At 34.0% G+C, this 22,238-nt stretch overlaps 1 protein-coding gene across 1 annotated transcript; it reads right to left on the bottom strand.

Moving 5' to 3' along the window:
* Nucleotides 1-1,569: 1,569 nt before the first annotated feature.
* LOC141824798 (glycosyltransferase BC10-like) lies at nt 1,570-11,851 on the bottom strand. Its single transcript, XM_074712132.1, has 12 exons — nt 11,650-11,851; nt 11,486-11,563; nt 10,109-10,629; nt 6,664-6,762; nt 4,306-4,406; nt 4,152-4,223; nt 3,888-3,978; nt 3,634-3,714; nt 2,923-2,982; nt 2,706-2,828; nt 2,586-2,624; nt 1,570-2,033 (listed from the first exon to the last, which is right to left on the bottom strand). Exons 3-12 carry the CDS (start codon nt 10,487-10,489, stop codon nt 1,905-1,907), a joined length of 1,176 nt encoding a protein of 391 aa, XP_074568233.1. The 5' UTR covers nt 10,490-10,629; nt 11,486-11,563; nt 11,650-11,851; the 3' UTR covers nt 1,570-1,904.
* Between the last annotated feature and the right edge of the window lie 10,387 nt (nt 11,852-22,238).

Below are 22,238 nucleotides of genomic sequence, written 5' to 3' on the forward strand. Positions count from 1 at the left end.
CTTTAAAAAAATAAATAATCACAATTTTAGTAAAAAGAATATATAAGAATTTTCTATTTAAATTTTGAATTTAGATATATAAATGCACTCTCAAGAATGTTACATAGTCATTTTTAAATTTAAATTTTGAATATCAATATATACATATAATTTAGAAATTTATTTGATTTCACTCATGATTTCAAAAGGATTAAATGACTTAAAATTACTTTTATTTTAACTATATATGCATGTACTAAGTACCTAAACCTAGAGTTGTGAAATGGTTCAACTCATGATGGGACGGATCAATCCATTAGAAACTTAACATATGGTAAAGCAGAGCGAGCCGACTCACTAATTTGATGAATTGGTAAATCTCCAATCCAACCTCAAGGCGAATTACGAATTAGACAAGTCAACCCATGGACCTGTCAAAAAATTAAAAAATATTAAAAATTTTAGATTTAGATTACAATTTAAACGGGTCAAATTATAATTTTAAATTTTGGATTACAATTTAAATGGATCAAACCCGTTAGTCTATTAAGTTTTCTACTTTAATTTTAAATTTTAAAAAAATAAATAAATTTTCTCAATCCACGGACTAACCTAAGTCCGTCACAAACCGACTCATGCGGATCATGCGGAGGACAAGGCGGGTCAGCCCATCTGAATCCACCTTAAAATGAATTGATAAAATTTCAACCCAACCCGCTTAAATTGTTTGACGGGGCATACCAATTTGATGAACCCAAGCCAAATTGACGACTTTACCCAAACCTACTACAAATTAGGTTAGTATTTTTTAAAAAATATATATATCAAATAACATAAATAGGACTTTAATAACAAGGCAAATATTATCATAGAAGAATAGATTAAAATTTTAAGTTGCTATCTATAAAAATTATAGATTTAGGATTTAAGATTTAGAGATATGATTAAATATGGATACCTATTGCAATCCTTGCTTCTATCCTATTAATTCCTTTTGGCAATAATGCTTATCTCATGCTACTCTAAGGTTTGGAAGCTGTTCTAATGTAGCACAAGAGATTGGTTAAGTTTATTGGCTCAATATCTCAAGAAACACAAGCATAATTTTTCTATTCTAGATTTAGAATTTGTTTTTTCATTATTTTTGCTCTAAAGATTTGATCTCGTTATATCTGCAGGGTCACCTTGTAGAGATTAACTTAACTGATCATAGGAGCTTATCTCAAAAGGAGTTGACTATGTGCTCGAGAAGACATCAAACTCTTGAAAGATTATGATTGGATCATTAGCTATCACCACTATGTCAGAATAATTCTGATTAGGAAATCCAGAAGGTGTTATCCTACCACCGAATATTAGTCATTGACTAACACTAAGGTACTTAAAACGCTAATGGAATTAATTAATAGGATAGAACACTAAGGTACTTAAAACGCTAATGGAATTGTTTAACTGCAAGCAATCTGCATCTCATCCATGGGAAAAAGAGCAGTTCAAGTCATGGCAATAAGATATATTAAATGAATGATAATTTGTAATTTGAAAGACATCCTTTTTCTGCTTTTCTTAATTTCACGAATAGGATGAATTGAAAAAGATCATAAATAAACTGTTCCAGAATTACAAAAGAATTAAACACAATGTTTAATGTATTAACAAAATTTGCTGCTTAGTGATCGAAAAAACAGGAACACACTAAAAGAGAAAAGGTATCTAACTAAAAAATGGGTGCAGTGTATCATCAAATAGCCACCTCTTAACCCTAATCATAAACATACTTCCGAGTCATTCCAGTTGCTCCAACAATCATCTGGTTTTTCAATCATCTGGTTGCAAAATGTGAGTGGATTTCATGGAGGAATGATCCAACAACCTCATGTCAGGAGGCAGACACCACACCAAAGAATGACATCCAAGTTGGTAAATCATATAACAGTGTAATTGGAGAATAATTGAATTAGATTATCAAGAGTTTCCGGATAAAATTTCCTCGCAAACAAATAGCAAGGTCTCTTCATTCCGTTCCACATACAAGGTTTTAAAGTCGCCACTTTCTGCAAGAAAAGGATGACAAGTACCATTACTGAAACATAGTTAAACAGAAGAATTCACTTTATCATGTCATGTAGCATCAATCTCCAGATGCCCTTGTAAAGCTGTAGCATATATCGTCGCTACATGAATTTTCTGAACATAAGCACATCAAATATGCACGGAATTCAGTTCTTGTTGTGTTAATCTCATAGGTTTCCCTACTTGAAATATCAATATTGGTGAAAATGGTCATTTTTTTCTGTATACAACATTGGCCTTACTAGAAGAAATAGCAACTACATAAGGTTAGAATGCTGAAGGACAGGGCAGTTAACAGGCTAATAAGATTTAAAAAGAATATCGGCATGAAGTGTCTTAGCTCCACCACCAAAGATGTAAAAATATTTATCACAGATTTATTGACTAAAGCAATGGCACGAGCAAATATTTTGTGCCCATGGTGTTGCTCATAGTTTTGTGGCACAGTGTTGCTCATAGTTTTGTACAAACCAAAGGAGGAAACTAACGGAGCCAGAGGAAGGATCATTCTAAAAGAAATACAAGTGGATTACCTTCTCGTCGCTGGTGACATGGAAACTCTCATCGATTGACTGTCAAGAACCATATCAACCAATGAGAACTAGAGGCATTAGGACAGTTTGGATCATAATTTTTCAAGAAAGAATGCTTACTGTTATATTCTTCAGGCGTTCATAACTTACGTCCTGAGCTCGATATGCTTTTGGATGCCACTTTCCTTCAGACCAATCAACATGTGTCACGGACCAATTGGCAATCCCAGTAGGATCTACCATCTGCAGGATGTATCCAATTGGTTAGTGATGGCCAAAATATCAAGTTAGCTGTTATCCAGGAAAAATATGCCACAAGATGTTCTTATCTGCATACAGTGAATAGAGTTGGCAGATAATGTTCATCAGCATAGCAGTTACGACCATCAAAACCTGGCTGAGAGGTCAAAAAACAAAAATCAGTATATTTTTAGTGTTTGACCAATCTAGCCTAGCAAATACTCAAATATCATGGCTCAGTGATTATTACATTCCCTTGATATTCCTGTCATGTAAACTTAAATCAACTTTTGACTTTTCTTAAAGTTATTTAGTAATCAGCGCAACGATACTAAATAGAGACATCAAAGAGGAGAAACTCTCAAATACAAGTAAAATTGAGATTTTTGTTCCGTAGATTCATAAAAGTGAATCTAGCTATAATTGTGCAGCTTTTTACATCTGATATTATAGTAAATAAATCATTACAATTTAGTCAGAAGAGAAGCCTTAGCGCAACGGTAAAATTGTTGTCATGTGATCTTGAAGTTACAGGTGGGTGGGTTCGAGTCGCAAATATAGTCTCTTGCAAAATGCAAAGTAAGGCTACATATAATAAACCCAATTGGTCCAACCTTTCCTCAGGACCCTGTTTTAGCGGGAGATTTATGCACCGGACTACCCTTTTTTTTAATAATAATAACAATAAGATATGTTAGACATAGAAGTATATTTGATCTTAACTTGGATTTCATTTTTCCATCAGTTAACCTATTTTCAGCTATTCTCTGGTAGAAAACCAGACTAAGGAGAACTGCTATTTTATTACCTTGCAATAAAGCTTGAATTTTGTATAGTAGAGACTGTCTGCCAGTACTATTAAGGCATGTTGGCGCTTCATTGTGAACCACTGCATTGCAGAAAAGGATCAATCAGTGCTTTAGGAAATGATAAGTTTATGTTCAGTATAGGGGGGAAAACATAAGAAGACCACAGATGTCATATAAGACATGGGTTTTGCCTTATTGTGCTGCAGCATCAGCATAAAAAATTCTCTCCTGGGATATTTTAGGAAAACTGTACCTGAGAACCCTTTCTGAAGTGTCCCTCTTCAATCTCAGGTAACATATGCTCAGTATACCTTGCATTTCCATGAGGCCCAGGATCCCAGAAACTAATAACAATCATGAAAAAGATAGCAACAAAATTGTTAATCAGCATATCAAGTCAATTTTTAAGAAACATATTATCAAAAAATGTTTGGTGAGTTGCCAGATTTGATAAACATCTTCAGAATACAATAAACAAACCCATTGTTGAAGGAGAAATGGAATAAGATGGTTGTACCTGTCGATGAAACTGACATTTGTTGCCATCAGATAGTTGTAGACATAGTCAAAGTTATGTAGAGGAACACAACTGTCATATAGGCAGCATGGTTGGTCATCATGTTGGTGTAATAAAGAGGCCAACTGATCTTTGACAAGCAGTAAATGAATACCTGTCAGAAAGCAACACAAAGTGTTGATTATCAGGGTCTTGGAGTGCATTTGTCAGAAGTCGTCTCTCCGCATCAACCATAGAAATCTTCCCCCAGACAACCTACATGCAGAAACATCTTGTTTGAGGAAAATTAGGAAAATCCATGCATGTTTCCTTGAAGGGATGGAACATGGGAGAGAAAAGGAGAGATGGAGGATAGAGATTGAAGAGAAAGAGAAAATGTGTTCTTCTACTTTGCATCAATGAAGTAAATGAATAAGAATAAAACTAAAATTTCATACAATGCCCTCGTACAACGCCACCTACAATGCTAGAGACCTTGATAGTAACATATTTGCAAAACTACAAGGTTGCTCATTTCACCAGCCCCAATCCCTGCAAGCCACCTTTTCACCTCCACATGAAGGCTTGGGTATAGCTTGTCGAAAGATTAGATTGGGCAAAAGCAAGTAAAGCCTTAAATCGTGTCTCATGGTGCATGAGTCAACAAGGGTCGGCATCAAACTTAACTAAAGTGGAGGGAGAAGGTGCAGACCAAACAAGGGGAAAGGAGGGAGAGATTGTGGAGAAAGGGGAGGAACCTGTGGAGTGGCCAGAGAGGAAGATAGAAAGGAGGGATGAAGGAGAAACTATGGAGGCTGGATGGTACATGTGCTATCGCTAGTTATCCTTAATGGCCCATCTACTAACAAAAGGAATGGATAATTTTTGTATGGCCAAATAACTATTTTATCTTTAAAAGTTATCAAAATTATCCAAGATATCACTTAACCTACCTCTTAGCACTATTGCTTACTTTTTGTCGTGTGAAATATAGAAGCCAAACGTACCATCTTTCCTACAAACAAAGTTATCAAAGCCTTTGCCTCCCTGAAAGAACCTCACACATCTTTCCCCGAACAAAGCCATCAAAGTATGAAAAGATTTCTTATGATGTTGTGTCATTGCTCTATGTGGAGGTGAGGCAATGTTACAAGAATTTTATTTTATTTTTACTATGCCACCTGAACCCAAAATTTAAAAAAGGAAATAAAAGATCTGAAACATTTTTTGCTAGCTGATTTCAGATTTCAAATCATTTCAATTTTCAATTTTTTATTTAAAATTAATATATAATATAAGTTGTAGTTATATGGATGGAGAAAGACATCCCTATGTTTCTTGTGGCATTGTATCATTTAACTGTGTTCTCTGAACCTGGAAATCAAAAAAGATTAAAAAAATCTGAAGATGTTTTTTACTGGCTCTCTTCAATCTTTAATTCTTTCAGTTGTCAAACAATTTTAGTTTTTTTAAAGTGAAGTATAAAATTTTAAACTGTAAATATATGGAGAAAATCATCCCTATTTCATGTGCATTGTCAATTTTAAATGACAAATTTTTAGTGTTATGTCATTTATACGACTAATTTATGTCCATATGAGGGTGAGGTAAGATTACAAGAAAACCCAACCCAATTAGAGAGATTCAGATTATGAAAAAAAAACATTGTATTATCTGAACCTAAAAATCAAGAAAAAAAATCAAAAACTTGTTTTTGTCAACTCAGTTTATATTTTTAATTCTTTCAAATTGCATATATTTTTTAATTCAAAGTTTGTGAAGTATATAATTGTAAGTTGTAAATACATGGATGAAAAAAAGCATCCCTACAATCAAACCTGGATAAAATAGACATTTGCATTTTCTTTCCTTTCTATTAAGGAAGACAAATGAAGTGGCCAAATACTCTAATTTCTTTCTTTTGTATTTCTTCTTTCCAAATAGACATATTTTAGTTTTTTTTTTCTCTCCCCTACCCTCCCTTTTAACTCCTTCCTTCCCCTTTCCTTCCATAAGTAGATGGGATAGGTGTCAAGTATAAGTGGATATAATGTATCCGGAGTTGTATGTGTTTGTTTCCCATTGTTGAGAGGAGTCAATGAAGTTGATGCAATATGAAAAACATTGTATATATATAGCAATTGGAGAGAGACAAAGGTTTGGAAAAACAAGACTAAAGGTTGCAGAACAGGCTGAAAGCATTTACTCAAGTGCTAACGTGTAATTGCAAGATATTGCACATGAAATATAGATACAGTGCTTAATTGGTTATTTAAGATCTTCACATGCATTTCCGTTGTTCTTCATAAAGGTTTGACCATGTTTACACTTAAATAGTACCAAAAAACAGTTCAGTCATCACCAGTTAGTACCATACTGTCTGATGACATTGTACAGTATAAACATATACATGGAATTTTATAAAAAAAAATTGTTCCATTGTATTTTGTTCAATACTTATTCCATTTCATCATGAAACTGTAGAACATTAGAAGCATGTATTAGTCCATAAGAAAACAGGATGTCAAATTACCTTGTCACTTCGAATGTCTCGTCCCACAAATATAGGACTCACATGGACTGGTTTTTCTCGAGATGCATGTACATAGATGGAGAATCTCCCCTGGTGACCCTGTAAATACAAATTTAGTTCCACTTCAACTACAAGTTGAAAAGAAGTCTAGCACAGCTTACATGGAAATGACTGGCTAGCGTCATTTCTAATGTAACATAAAATCCATGCCCAACTTTTGCATCATGAAGATTGTTGGCACTTTCAATGTCAATTGTTGGCACTTTCAATGTCAAGCACTTGTCAAACAGTTGACCATGTACAAAGTGAGTGGTATACCTTTATCAAATAAAGCTAGCGGCCAATCCAGATATCCTTGTAGTCCATTATTTTACATGATAATATTGCAGAGAAATGGAATAAGTTGGGTACACACATTTTTATTAATTTCTGAATGAGGCTCAATTCTGCTCAAGTAAATGTAGCAGATACATGTAGACTGTGTTATGCACAGGGCTACGTAATGTTACAAGATATTAAGATGATATTGTAACGTCAAGATGCTAGTATGCAAGTATAAAGATGAAATCTATGGAAATAAATTTACAGTGAAATCATATTCTATTAAGTTTAACCATGAGTTGGACAAACCATGAATGTTTGTGTGTTCATTTCTTTTTTGGGCAAAGAATACTCCCAAAATCACAATGCACAAAACAAGAGGGCAGTTACTAGAAAGTCTGAAAAAAATTAGACATTGTCAAGTGATAACATGTAAAGATGTCGTCCAGTTTACATGAGCACTTAAACATATAATTTTATCATGTCATGCCCTTACATATAATTATAGAGATAATTATAATTGGTTATGAAAAAAATTACAATTATCGTCCAGATGAGCACTTTTAAATTTGCCCTTACATATAATTATAGAGATAATTATAATTGGTTATAATACAATTAAGATTTTTAAATTTCCAATTATGCAAGTACTATGAAAACTATAATGGTCTTGTGGCATCATTACACAGATGCACTGACAGATGAATAAGCAATACCATATTCAATTCTGAAAGACAGAAACATGGTGAGCCATATCTCAAATATTTGAATAATCATATATCAAAGTCTACTGGAGCACCTGGAAAGTCCACAAAACTGTGCTACGTTCAACTAAAATTCATTGTCATCTCAAAGGATACTTAACAATTCACAATGACAAAAAACAATTACTTGAAACTGTGAAATAAAATAAAATAGATTGTCCCATTTACATGAGCACTTAAATATATAATTTTACCATGATATGAACACACAAAGTAGGGCGTTCAAGATAAGTTTACACAATAAAGACAATGATAAAATTAATACAATTGAGAATTTAAATTTCAAAGTTTGCAAGTATTATTAGGGCTTGCAAATGGTCTGACAGCCTAGCTTGGCACAGTTTAGGCCGTGTGCACCAAGCTAGGCCTAACTTCGCATAAAGTCAGCCCAACCCTAGTTAGGTGGCTATTAACAAGCCCACATGTTGGACTCAACACAACTGTGTGCAGTAGCCAGGTCGCACATAACATATACCTATGCCAAACTTAGCACAACATGCATGCAGAGTGAGTCCAAGCACAGGCTTGATTAACTTTTCCCCACAAAAAACCAAAACCATTTCAAACGTCTAATTACAACCATAAAAGACAAAAATAAAATAAAATCATAGGGGCATATTGGTCATTTAAAAATTCAATACAAATAATAAAAATTATTAAAATTTATCCAGAAATATCCTCCCACTCCGACTCTCACCCAAACACTTTCTCATACTCATCTCAAGTTATCAATTCTCAATTAACATACCTACATTCTTATTCTCTGATAGTCTCAGTTTTATCTCTAAGTTTCTCTTACTGTCTTCTGAATTTTCAATTCTCTATATTTTAGAAAATCACCACCTGTATTGTGTCCCAACTCTCATCAACATCATCCACTCTTCTATGCAAGGAATAGATAATGAATTTGAATTTTACTTATTTTAATTTAGAACTTAATTTCAAGTTAAATTTAATTTTATGTTTCATGTTTTTTAGAAAAACAGGTTGGAGTAGTACCTTCTAGAATTGGTTCATCATGGAACATTAACGATTGAACCTGGGAGTAAATAAATCAATTCTAATAAACGGCCAGTGCCCCTGGTATTCTGGGTTAGCAAATTGATCATATTGAACCACAATATGAACAACCAGTTTTAGAAGTCTCGACCAATTTTAAGATCAAGAGATGGGCAATGACAAGATATTGATGACACTAGAGTATGTATAGATAACATACTTAAATAAACCATTTTTAGGAATTTTGGACATCATTATTCGAAATGTGAAGAAAGAGTCTATTGTAAAGCAAGAAAATTTTATTTGCAAATCTTATGGTCAATGACCACTTGGCTTGCTTGTCAAACTCATGAAATAGAAATGTCATTACCATTGTCTTTAACTCATAATAGCCTTATTACTTTTATTTTTTAAGAAGTGTTTAAAAAAATGGCTCACAAAATTAGGCATAGGAATTTATGTTGTTTTAGGTTAATCATGTCATAAACGGGTTGCACCATTTGTGTTAATATAAAATTATGCCACATAAACCAAAATTTTAATAGATTTTTTAAAAATAATTTCATATGACCAAAAAGATCAATTGAACTTCTAAATAGTTTATTTATTCAACATAAAAAGGTATTAAAATTAATTTAACTAGGTTAACAGTTAATCCATGTCACTCATTTACATATACGGGTTGCGTCATGCCACTTCTGAATTTTGTCTCTTTGTTAATCATGTTATGGGTTGAGTTGAGTCATCAAGTCATGTTCAACATTATCAACCCTAGCCCTATACAAAATATATAGTGAAGTTTGAATCACCAATTTTAATGGTTGATCCCGCATATCTTAAATATTTTGTTTGGGCACACTTACAACCTTTACACAAAAAGAACTAAAATCACAATGTGATCTGACACATTAAAATATTTTGGAGAATTTAACAAATATAGTTCATACTTTTGAAATTTTAAATATATAATTGCATTAATATTTGATGTTTGGACTAGCAGCCATAATTCTCTTCCATATATTTGAATATAATTCTCTTTCTTATATTTGGATCAAGTTGATGAAGTCAAGCCATCCCATCACGGCCCATCGACATGCTTGAATATTATGAAAACTGTACTGGTTCTGTGGAATCATTTAACATGTAGATAACTAATGAATAGGCAATATCATATTCAACTTAAAAGGGCTGAAACTTGGCATGTCATATCTTAAATGTTTAAATAGTCATATATTAGATGACCCTAAGACTAGAAGACTATATGCACACAATGAAAAAGATTACCAAAGGCACATCAGAATAATGAAAAGCATTTCAATTAAGGAACAAGAGAATCACAACATAAAAGGTTAAAGATTTACCAGAAAAAACTTCTCCCAGAGTTTCTCAAAGGGCAGTGAACCAGGAGTCAAAAACATGAAGGCTATTTTTGGATTTTTTGGCTCAACAGTTGGCATAGAGAGAATTTCCTTGATCAAAACATGTGAAGCAACCTCATCATCTGTAAGCACACGGGCTACAGGAGGTAACCAATCCTTAAAAGGACCACAAACACTTGAAGCAAAGAAGTAGCAAGCTGAATAGCGGCGAGGAGGATAGACATAAGCCCCAATCAAAGCAACACACACCATGCATACTAAGATGATGATCCAGTGAGGTCTTCTTGAAGTTGGTCTGTGGCGTACCATTGGCATGGTTTGCACATTCCCATTGCCTAAGTGCCATGGATGAGATATTTTCATCTTGTTCTTCTCATAACAAGAGTCAAACTACAAGTGTTGACTCTTCACATGAACTGCAATCACTTTACTGTATATCCAAAGACTAACCACAATCCACAATAATAAAGGCTGCAAATTCTATCAACCAATAGAGAATCCCACTGCAAAAGAAGAACAAATACTTCACAAATCAGATTTTTTTAGAAATCAAAATCAGTTCCTCTGTTTCCTTTGTGAAGGAAACATAAACTAGATTACTACTATATTATATTAACTCCTACTAAAGGCAATCTCAAATACTGCTTTCTTCTACATTTGAAAGAGTTTGAGTTTTTTTGAAAATTACAAATATTGTTTAATTACGAAAAAAGTTTAAGTATTCACAACACATAAGTATATTTCCCTTATTTGATCTAAGGAAGAAAAAAAACACAGCAGATAGGTATATGCTTTAAATCCTCTCAAATTTCCTTTAACAAACAAGCTACTCTGGACTCTGGAGTAGTAGATAATCAACCTCGTTCTCTTCGCTTGATGTATAAAAGTGAAACAAAAAGGATGTACAAGAAACATAGTTTCTCATAATTTTCCCCAATGATTGTCTCAACATAGTCAAATGTCCGTTACTTTTGAAGTTGGCCCTCAACGCGTGAAAAAATGGTGACAAAGATGGTCAAATTCAACCAAAACCAAGTCAAAAATAGGGAAATAAATTAAATAGTCACCCAGGAAAGACAAATCTATCGGTGCGACTCCAGCCACCAAACACATTGAATCATTACCTTCGCGGAACTAACCAAATCTGACAAATCAATTAGTACCAAAAATAGATTCAACAACTATCAAAAGTCGTTGAGCAAAAGAAGCTGACGACATGGACAAGCAAAAATAAAAATAAAAATCAAGCAAGTCCAATACCCAACATTTCCCCCGATTGAACAAAAACAGCATGTACTACAGCGCAATCTGAATAAGAAGCAGTCAAACGAATCCAAGGATCGGTAAGTAAGGTATTACCTGAGAATCGAGGAGGTTACCCCAGGAATCACAGATCCAGAAACGAAAGCGAAGAGGCAGCTGGGAGAGGGAAGAGATCTACAGGGAGAGAAAGGGGAGAATGGAGAATCACAAGCAATATTGGAAAGAAGCAATTAAATACTTGAAATCGGTCGCTTTCTTACTTCGAATCTCAACTGTCGGCTGCAAAACGCCTTAAAAAACGGCGACTCTTCTCCCTTCTCCGCTTTCGATCCTCCGAAGCGTCGCGTTCGAGGATGAGGGAGGGAGAGGAGAGGAGAGGATCGGGAGGGAGGGAGCAGTCGTAGCCGGCCGGCGTGCTTCTTGCTCCCCAACGAATTGGGTGGGTTATGTGGTTTGATTTGGTATTCTCTTCTTTTTCCCGTGTTGAATCGGCGATCGATATTTATCCCTTCCTTATGCCTCTGTATTTTATTTTATATAATATTATACTTGCTGTATGCATACATAGCGTACCAATCGTATTTGACAAGGACGTATAACAATTAATTTGACTGAGGCCGGTCAACCAAGTGGTTCCATGCCCATTAAAACTTACCTGGGTAGTGTCTAGTGGGGGCCCACTAGGGGGTTTAGTTTTTGTTTGTTTTTAAGTTTGACCAATTTTCACGAATTAAAAATTGAGATTGAAAATTTGTTTTTGGAAATGATTTGAGAGAGAGAGAAGGAATCACGAAAGCATTAGTGCGGTCAAATAAACCAACTCAATCCATCAAAAATCATCATATAACAAAGTAAAATAGATTGATCTCAACCCAATCCAAAACGGATTGCAAATTAGACTAATCAACTCACGAATATGTCAAAAAATATATATATAAATATTAAAATTTTTAAATTTGAATTATAATTTAAACGGGTTAAATTAAAATTTTAAATTTGAATTGTGATTTAGACGGATCAAATCCACTAGTTCATTAAGTTTTTTATTTTAATTTTAAAATTTAAATAAATAAATAAATTTTTTCAACCTGCAAGCCAATTCAAATCCATCACCAGCTGATCCATGCAGATCATGAGCCTAAATAGATCAGCCTATTTGAATTCCATCTTAAAATAAATTGATAAAATTTTAATTCAATCCACTATCTAATTTAAATTGATAGTTATAGAAGCATTGTCAAATCACTAATTTGATGGGAGATTTTGACTTGCAACAACTGAAGGAACAAATAAAGAAAATTATTATAGAATTCCAATAAAGAAACATATTTTATATTATAAAAAATTAACTGGACGTTAGGTTAGACTTGACCCAGATATATTATCCCAATTAATGGTCCCACCCCCAATATTTATAGATAACAAGACAAATAGAACAATAGAATCACAAAAATTATAATCATAAAAAAAGACCGGTTCCAATTTGGCTTCCATTTTTCGTGTCAAAAAGGGTTCCAACAAATTTTAGAGAGATGGTAACAATCAAAGTCTTCCAAGGCATCATGTTCCCTTAAAATTGGGAATATCTGATATTATTTAATTATTATAATTTCACTTCAGTAAAAGATGAAATTCGTCGTCCCAATAGACTCAATACGATCGGTCTCACGATTATCTATACAAAAGTAAATCAAAAACTACAGTTAATCAAAATTCGATCCTTATTCACTTCACAAATTTGTTCCATAATAACCAATTGAATCATAATCCGGGGACAATTATTATAATTTCACAATATTGATCAATGCCATCCAAAAGTCAAATGTTTGATAACTTAAAAAATGCTCATAACGCTTTTCACTTGAAGAGAACTAATTTGGAAAGTGAAATGCAAATTGATACGAGTAGCAACAGTTGCATGACAAGTCGAATCATCCATAAAATAAAATAATTTAGTCAATCCGTGAAACACATAGAATTAAACCAAATGCACTACCTTCGTGCTCAGAACTCTTTGAGAGATTTCCTAAAATATAGCCGCCGTTCTATCAAAAAAACTAATTAGGACAGATTAACTAGACAAACTTATTGAAGTAGCCAGTTCGATCAAGCAGGTTAGGGTTGTTAGGGATTAGTTAAGGCATTCAAAATAGACAAGTCGATCAGAATCAATCAAATAGTTATTATTTGATCTTTTTAATAAAAAAAATGTTCCGATGAAATATCATGGATAATCAAGTCATCGACCAATGAATTATTGACATACATGTTCCTAAAAGGTAACAATCAAAGGAACATGAAAAGTATTCAAAAAGGAGAATTAGAATAATGTCGGAGATAGATTCCGATAAATTACTCTGACACTCAAATTAAAGTTTTACATAAAGAAAAAATTTAAAGACTTGAAAAAATTAGGATTTATGTGTGTACATGTACATGTGCCCATGGGTATGGACAACTTTTTATAAAAGTTGTTAATATCCATTTAGGATATGTTCCAAATTATGTGTTTCAATTGTCCATATCTTACGAAATATTTTTCTATATCTTTGGAAGAAATAATCTCATGGTCGCTTGATTTTGTGGAAAAATGGATCTCTCGGACTGCAAGAGACCTAAACAAACACAAAGGTTGGGATCCAGATGTCGTTCAATTGCAAGTCATTTATTAAATAAATTGTCTTTTACTGTCCCTATCCCATATTAAATGAATTGTCTTTTGCTATTTCCATATTTTTGCTACTACTGTATACATTTTTTTTACTTGGTATAAATCAATATGCCCTGAGTCAACTCTTGTCATTATTCACCGCAGTTATATTTATTTTTAAAAAAAATAATTTAATATAGCATGCAATAATATTTGAATGATTTATTTTGAAAAATATTTTACTGAGAAAATTAAATACTCAGTGATAACCCAAATACTTTTGTACTTTGAAGACCATTCTTACTTTAGTTATATATATGGGCTCATTTAATTTTGGAGGCGGATGACCCTTTCAACGAGTCATATTTTATAAATTATGGACTCATTTAATTTTGGAGGCGGGTGACCCTTTCAACGAGTCATATTTTATAAATTATGGACTTCATATTTTATAAATTATGGACTCATTTAATTTTGGAGGGGATGAGTCATATTTTATAAATTATGAGTGCTTGGATATTTGTCGTGCGTCTCGGAGCACCTTTCTTACTTTTTGCCCCTTGTCATATTGGTGCAATACTCCCAAAATAAAACACTATAAAATTTCTTTGTAATTAGGTGATGGAGCAAACCTTAATCTATGAAAGGACTCACCCTAAGAATTAAATTCCATAAAAGAAGATCACAATGTGACAAAATAATGAAACATCTGCATAGAAGTGGAAACAACTTTAACTCTTGTATCAATTCTTTGTAAATTCTGGGATGATTTTAGGACATGAGAAATTACCTTGATAAAATTTATTAAATTTAGTATTTTCAAATTCTTCACCATGGTCATTACGTATTCTTTTAACTTTTAGGTCTTTTTCATTCTCTAATAACTTGCATAAATTAATTAATTTTTCAAAGATTTTATCTTTAGATTTCAAAAATGTTACCCATGTGAACCTAGAATAGTTATTTATTATTACTAAGTAGTACATGTTTCCACTTAGCGACTTAACCGCATGTGAATCAAGGAGGTCTAAGTGCAATAGTTTAAATATTGAGTTAGTTTGATTTTGATTAGTTACTTTATAGGTTGACTTAGTTTATTTACCATGTTGGCAAACATTACAAATTACACAACTGGTCCTTGTCTGCGATTTGCAGCAAGGGACCTTCGTTCGCTTCGACATCCACCAGTCATCGAAAAATGGCAAGGTAAGGTGTTTTTATCCGATGTTTACTGATGTTTTGTCTACGGAGCGCAGTAAGAGTCAAGGGCAGAGGATGGATTCTGAGCTTCGTCTTCTTCGATTGCGTCATGGTGAGCGATTTGCCCCGGCGACCTATCTTCCTATTGGCGCAAAATCCACCAATATTGCCGATTGCCCTGTTCTGTGCCGATTCGGGAAGATAACAAAATCCCTAACCCTAGATTTTGCTTTTGCTTACCTTGTTTTTTCAACATGATTGAATTAAAAACCCCCCTGAATTAACTGTTTTCTCTGTTGGTTCCGATAGGGAAAAACTAATCTCTAACTCTAACCCTAACTCTAACTCTAATTCTAACCAACTTTCGATTTTATTTGCTTATCTTGTTCTTTTAGTATTATTGAATCAGAAGAAACCACCCCTGTGTGTTTGATTTTGTGTTGTTCCTGTGAGTATCAAATGAATATTTCGGTTGAGTTAAATTTGAATGATATGTTGTTTATAAATGTTTAGGTTTGTGTTGAATGGTAGGGTGTGTATCAAATGAATATTTCGGATTGTGATGACATGTTCGGTTGTGTTGAATCAAATGTTTGTTATATTGTGTTGTTGAATTTGGGGATCAAATGTAACTCATGTTGTATGTTGAACCATGGAATATTTGGTTGAATGTATGGGCTTGGATTTGGTTTAAGGATTTAGGTTGTATGGTTGCAATGAATGTAATGAACATAGTTGATGTTGAACTTGTAGTGATGGTTGGAAGAGAGTTGTAGCCAGTTACATGATGTGTAGTATTTGTGATCATTTGTAAATGGATCTTGTAAATTTGATAATGTTTTATGAATAAATTATTTTATATTGTATGCTTTGTGTATCAATGTAAATTGATGTATGTTGCATGATGTTGAAATCCATGTTGTATGTTAACTTGTGATGATGAATTAAATTGTGGAATAGGTTATTGTAAATGAAACATAGCCATGTTAAGGTGTATGAATAATTGAATGTTGTGTTTGCCATGGTCTTTGCTTGTAGTAATAAATCGATGATGTATAATATTGATTATGTTTATGTTTAGATAATTCATGTTTAGTTGTATATGGTTAGTGGAATATATTGTAAATGAATTTTGTTGTGAAGTAATATAATTGTGTAATTAGGGTTAAATTGTAACACGAGTTGTTGTTTTGAATAAATTATGATTAGGAATGTATAATAGATTTCCAGTTATAAATTGTGTATTATTAATAATTTTTTTTTGTTGATTATAAGATTTAATTGTTAATAAATGGATTTTGTAGATGGTTAGAAATGAATAAGGATGATCAATAAATAAAAACCCCGCACTATGTGTCTAGGGTAAACTTCCATCATTGAGTCCATGAGAGACGACTCGGACCTCTGCTATATTACCTGAGCGATAATTAGGGGTTTAGTTAATTATAAATTTTAATTTTGAAGAGTGTGAGTGACAAAATAAAAGAAAACATAACAAATAAAAAAAATAAAAAAAATAAAATTTAACAATCCCAAAACACACCTCATCACTGACCATCCGAGTTGTATCCACCTATAAAGTGGGCCAGAAATATCTAGCTAATAATATTTTTCGAGCCAGAGTTCGTTCTCCAATGTGATGTTGGGATGTATACTATAAGCCTAGCTTTTTGTATAAACATCTATTTTGAAATAATTTGAAATGAGAATCACATTGGTCAAATGTCTGCATTTTATATAATGCAGTTGTCCACTTAATTTATATTGTAGATAACATGGTGTGTGGTGTCACACACAGAAGATCATGTTATCAGTTCCTTATAAATTATAAATAGTAGCTCACAACCAAGATGGATAGGGACAAACCATTGGAGTGGTTGTAGTGTAATTGGTATTAGTTTATCTTGACTATTAAATTACACTAGTACACTTTGTGTGTATTGAGCAGGACCGTTTGAGGTCGTTCGATTTATACTGACTATATAATCGAACTAGACCTCAGTTATTATGGATGTGCATGCTCTTAATCCCTATATAATAACAAGCACATATACTTAGTATGTATTTCTTTAATTCATCAAAGGGTGAGATTTATTCGTTAAATCAAAAGGCCCGATGAGTTGGGAGATAATGCTATGTATATGGTGTGTTGTTGATTATAGAAGGAAACTGTGTCCTAATATTTAGGCTGATGATGTCCCCTTGAGGAGCTCATAAGGATTATCATGTAAACCCTGCAGGTGGACTTAGTTCCGCATGATAATAAAGTTGAGTGGTACTACTCTTGGATTCAGAAGTTAATTAATTGAGTTGTCAGTAATTCAATTAATTGACGGACATACGATATCTTAAACACAGGGAGATTAATGCACTCATGATAAGAAGGAGCCCATATTATAATATGGGATTGGTGCGGTAGTTCAATAATAACCCTTTAGTGGTATGAGTTATTATTGATGGACTTGAGTTGGGTGTTCAGGGAGAACACAGGAAGCCCAAGCCCATCAGGAGGCCAAAACCAATTCCTCCTCTAGGTCCCTGTTGTAGCCTCTGGATAAAGCCTCGTATCCACCTAAGAGAATTCTGTAAGAATTTCGGTTAGGAAATTCTGTTAAGAATTTTTTCTGTTAAGAAAAATTCTGTTAAGAATTCTGTTAAGAATTTCTGTTAAGAATTCTGTTAAGAATTTTGTTGAAATTCTGTTAAGAATTCTATTTCTTTAAGAATCGTAAACAAAATTTTGAAATATAAATTTTTTCAACAAAATTTTTATGTTCAAGAAATTTTGTTAAGAAAATAACAAAACTTAATAAAGAAATTTTGTTAAGAAATTAACGAAATTTTATTAAGAGATTTTGTTAAGATAATAACAAAATTTAGTTAAGGAAATTTATTAAGAAACTAACAAAATCTTATCAAGAGATTTTATTAGATTTTTTCTAACTAAATCTGGATAAGAAAAGTTTGTTAGATTCTTTCTAAATTTTCTAAGATGGCAAAGCTATAAAAGGGGAGGATTAGGGAGAGGCAAATTCTTCTTAAACACATTTTTTACCCTCTATAATCTCCAAGAGCTAGGGCCGGCCACCAAAAACCCTTTCTCCTTGTTTCTTGCTAGGGTCGGCGCCCCTCTTCACTTTCTTTCTCCCTTTTCTTTGCTAGGGCCGGCGCCCAAGCTTCCTTTATCTTTTCCCTTGCTAGGGCCGGCGCACAAGGATCCTTTCCTTGCTAGGGCCGGCGGCCAAGTGAAAAGGAGGAAGAAGAAGGAGAAGAGGAAGAAAGGAAGAGGAAGAAGAAGAGGAGTTTCTTCTCTTTTCCTCTTTGGCCGTTCTTCTTTAAGTCTCTTCCTTCTCCTAGCTTTAGGTGGTGCCACCTTGAAAGGATTCTTTCCTTTGATAGGGCCGGCGCCCAAAGAAGAGAGGAGAGGAGAGGAGGAGGAAGAGAAGAAAGAAAGAAGAAGAGGAAGAAGAAGAAGGAGATAGCTTCTACCTTGAGTTCTTGCCATCGGATTAGAAGAAAGGAAGAAGGAATTGGGTGGAGTCATCTTGGTAGATCGTTGCCCACACAACGTCCAAGAAGAGGAGAGGAATACAGCAGAAGATCAAGAGGTCTTCGGGTATGTACAATCATCTACACAACTTACAAAGAAGAAAGGTACAACTACTTCATTCCGCTGCATAGTTGTTATTGTTTTTCTTTGTATGGATCCTGAATACCAACACAAGAGCCCAATGATCTTATGCATCGATCAAGCACATAGTTGATCGAATATGAGGGTTGCTTGAAAAGATTCCGTCTCCAAAAAATTTTTATCTGGCAAGAATTGAACGGAACGGAATTCCAAGGTTCCCATCAATGGTATCAGAGCATTGGTTAGGGCTCTGTGTGTTTGGTTTCAGTTAATTTATGCACTTTTCATACATAAATTTAGGCAGGATAATAGTAGGATATGCAAATAGATTAACTCTGTGGTTGCAGGATTCCTAGTTCAACTATTATGGCCTAATATGTGTTATGTATGATTGTGTTGTGCATGAATGTGTTGTATGATTGGATTCCTCGAGGCATGTCATGTAATAATTTTTTAATTTACTATTCGATTATATGTAAACTCCTTCGTGGAGTATAGGATCGATAGATGTAAATTATTTTATTTACTGTTCGATCTAGATTACATGTAAACTCCTTCGTGGAGTATAAGATCGATGGATGTAAATTATGTAAATTATATTTGATGTTATTGCGACTTGTATCCTTGCTACGCGTGGTGTTGTTTTGATGACCAGAGGCGCAGCAGAGAAGGAAGCATGATAGACGCAACTACATCATCAGTGGACGACATATTGAAGAACGACGGATAATTGAAAAGGGCCATAATAGTTGAAAATTTATTTTTTCATATTTATTGCCTATTTCTTTTATGCTATTTGATATGCTATGATCATGCTACTTTATATGCTATTATGATAATGCATAGGTTAAAATTCCTCAATTTCAAATAACTAAGTGGGAGAGGGATTATTTAAATAAATCTCATGGTCTCCATTACTGGTTTGTAAGTGATGCATTCAAACTTGCGTGTTGGCTCTGAGTGCCTTCCTCCATATCGGATGAGTTTGTTTTGCGGATCACTAGATCAAACTTCCTTTATGGATGATTATAGGAAATTATTTAGGAGCGTGTGATCTTCTCCATCTGAAGGGGCACAATCCTAAATAATGGACTTAGTATCAAGTAATGGTATACACTTAGAACGCATCTAATAGTATCCTCCCCATCGGAGTCACTGCTATTATTTGTGTGACCAAAGATAAACCAACTATTAATTTTATTTATCATAAAGTTAAGTTGACAAGATAATAAAATTAATGGGTAAAACCTCCTCTTACAAATGCTTGAATTCGTATACGTCCACACGATCGTGGCATACGAAATTCTCGGTGTTTGAGGTGTTGGTGAATTTAAATAATATTGTTTGAGGAATCAATATTATTTTAAATTCTAAAGATTTTGACCAAATATGTGATTCTTAGGATTTCATTATGGCTTTCAACCCACTTACTGTTATTCTAAAAGAAAATAAAATTACTGGTCCTAATTATATTGATTGGAAACGGAACTTGGACATTGTCTTAACTGCTGAGGAGTACAAATTTATATTTTTCAAGGTCTGTCCTAGTGTGCCTAATATAGATTCTAGTGAAGAGGAGATAGAGAGACATAGGAAATAGGTTAAGGCAGATGAGATGGCGCGGTGTTACATTTTGGCTTTTATGTCAAATGTACTGCAACATCAGCATCAGGCCATGCCTACTCCCTATGACATAATGCTCAATCTCAAAGAACTCTTCGGATACCAGAATCGGGCTACCAGGCAGGAAGCCAAGCAGTTTGGACATTGGAAGGTGGACTATCCTCTTAGAAAAGAGAACAATAGAGGTGTATCTTATTCATTAGTAGTTGAAACATGTTTAGTGGTGTTATCTACCGCTACTTGGTGTGTAGATACGGAAGCCACTGATCATGCCTGCAATTCTTTGCAGGGGTTCCAGGAAACCCGACGACTACGTGAAGGGGAGATTACCGTCTACATGGGCAATGCTACGAAAGTGGCAGCTATTGCAGTGGGAGATGTTTATTTATCTTTTGAGATAAATAAAACTTTGATTTTGAGAAATTATCTTTACGTACCATATTTTAGAAAGAATTTAATTTCAGTTTCTAAATTATTCATGGATGGATATTCTATTTTTTTGATGACAAAGTTGTTATCAAGAAAAATAGGGTTAATATCTGTTCTGGTACGTTGGTTGACAATTTATATACTCTTAATCAAATAACTCCCACGATGCAATAAATGAAAATTAATAACACATCTTCTAATTTTAATAAGAGAAAAGAACCTTCGCAAATGAACTAAACATATCTTTGGCATCTAAGGTTAGGTCATATTAACTTAAGTAGAATTCAAAGGTTAATAGCCGATGGACCTTTAGGTTCACTGGTGGTGGAAAATTTTCCAACCTGCGAATCCTACTTGGAAGGTAAAATGACCAAGAGGCCTTTTAAGGCAAAGGGGTATAGAGCCAAAGAAGTGTTGGAATTAGTTCATTCTGATTTGTGTGGTCCTATGACTATCCAGGCAAGAGGTGGTTTCGAATATTTCATCTCTTTTATAGATGACTATTCAAAATATGGATACATTTACTTGATGCGCCACAAGTCTGAGTGCTTTGATAAGTTCAAAGAATACAAGGCTGATGTGGAGAAACATCAAGGTAAAAGTATCAAGACACTACGGTCTGATCGTGGTGGAGTTCTTCCTCTCTTCCTTTTAGCTGCTTGTTCAAACGGACTCTGAGTCCACTGCACCATGATCAGTCTGAGCCACTGAGCTTACCAGCACCATGCTCTCCTCTCAGCCCACTCACTGATCGCCTTCCCGTGCAACTCAGATCTCGCCATTGTCGTTTACCTGAGAAAACCAAACACGACAACCTGCACCGATGGAAAGCTAAGCCTTGACCCTCCTGATCTTCATTCAAATTCAAACTACACCTGCAATCTCCACAGATGATTAGCACAGCAAAATCAGAAGAATCAGAACAATCAGAAATCAGAAATCAGAGCAGGTCGCGATCAGAGACACCTTAATCGATCGAACAATCGATTAACTATCGTAATTGTTCCTCAGTAAAGCATGTAATCGATCAACCAGTCGATTAACCAAGGTCTTAATCGATCAACCGATCGATTAAAGGGTGGTAATCGATCAGGTGATCGATTACCAGACGCTGATTTGATTTCTCGCCAAAGCATGTAATCGATCACCTGATCGATTACAATTCATGATAATCGATTGACTAATCGATTATGTCACGTTCTGTGAGTTTTGCGAATTGTCACAGAGAACTCGGTAATCGATCAGCAGATCGATTATCACATTAACACGCGTCTCACAGAATGATCTGTAATCGATCACCAGATCGATTAAAGATC

This window comes from Curcuma longa, chromosome 1, assembly GCF_044706935.1.
Source record: "Curcuma longa cultivar G26 ecotype Majalengka, Jawa Barat chromosome 1, ITB_CL_G26_1.1, whole genome shotgun sequence".
Lineage (NCBI taxonomy): Eukaryota > Viridiplantae > Streptophyta > Magnoliopsida > Zingiberales > Zingiberaceae > Curcuma > Curcuma longa.

Bases quoted from the DNA above. Each gene is read 5' to 3' on its own strand.
- LOC141824798 (XM_074712132.1), bottom strand. From the start codon at position 10,489: ATGAAAATATCTCATCCATGGCACTTAGGCAATGGGAATGTGCAAACC. The intron at 6,763-10,108 runs GTAAATCTTTAA...TTGTATTTACAG, and splicing joins TCTGGGAGAAGTTTTTTCTG to GGTCACCAGGGGAGATTCTC. The intron at 4,407-6,663 runs GTAATTTGACAT...TTCTGCATGTAG, and splicing joins GAGACATTCGAAGTGACAAG to GTTGTCTGGGGGAAGATTTC.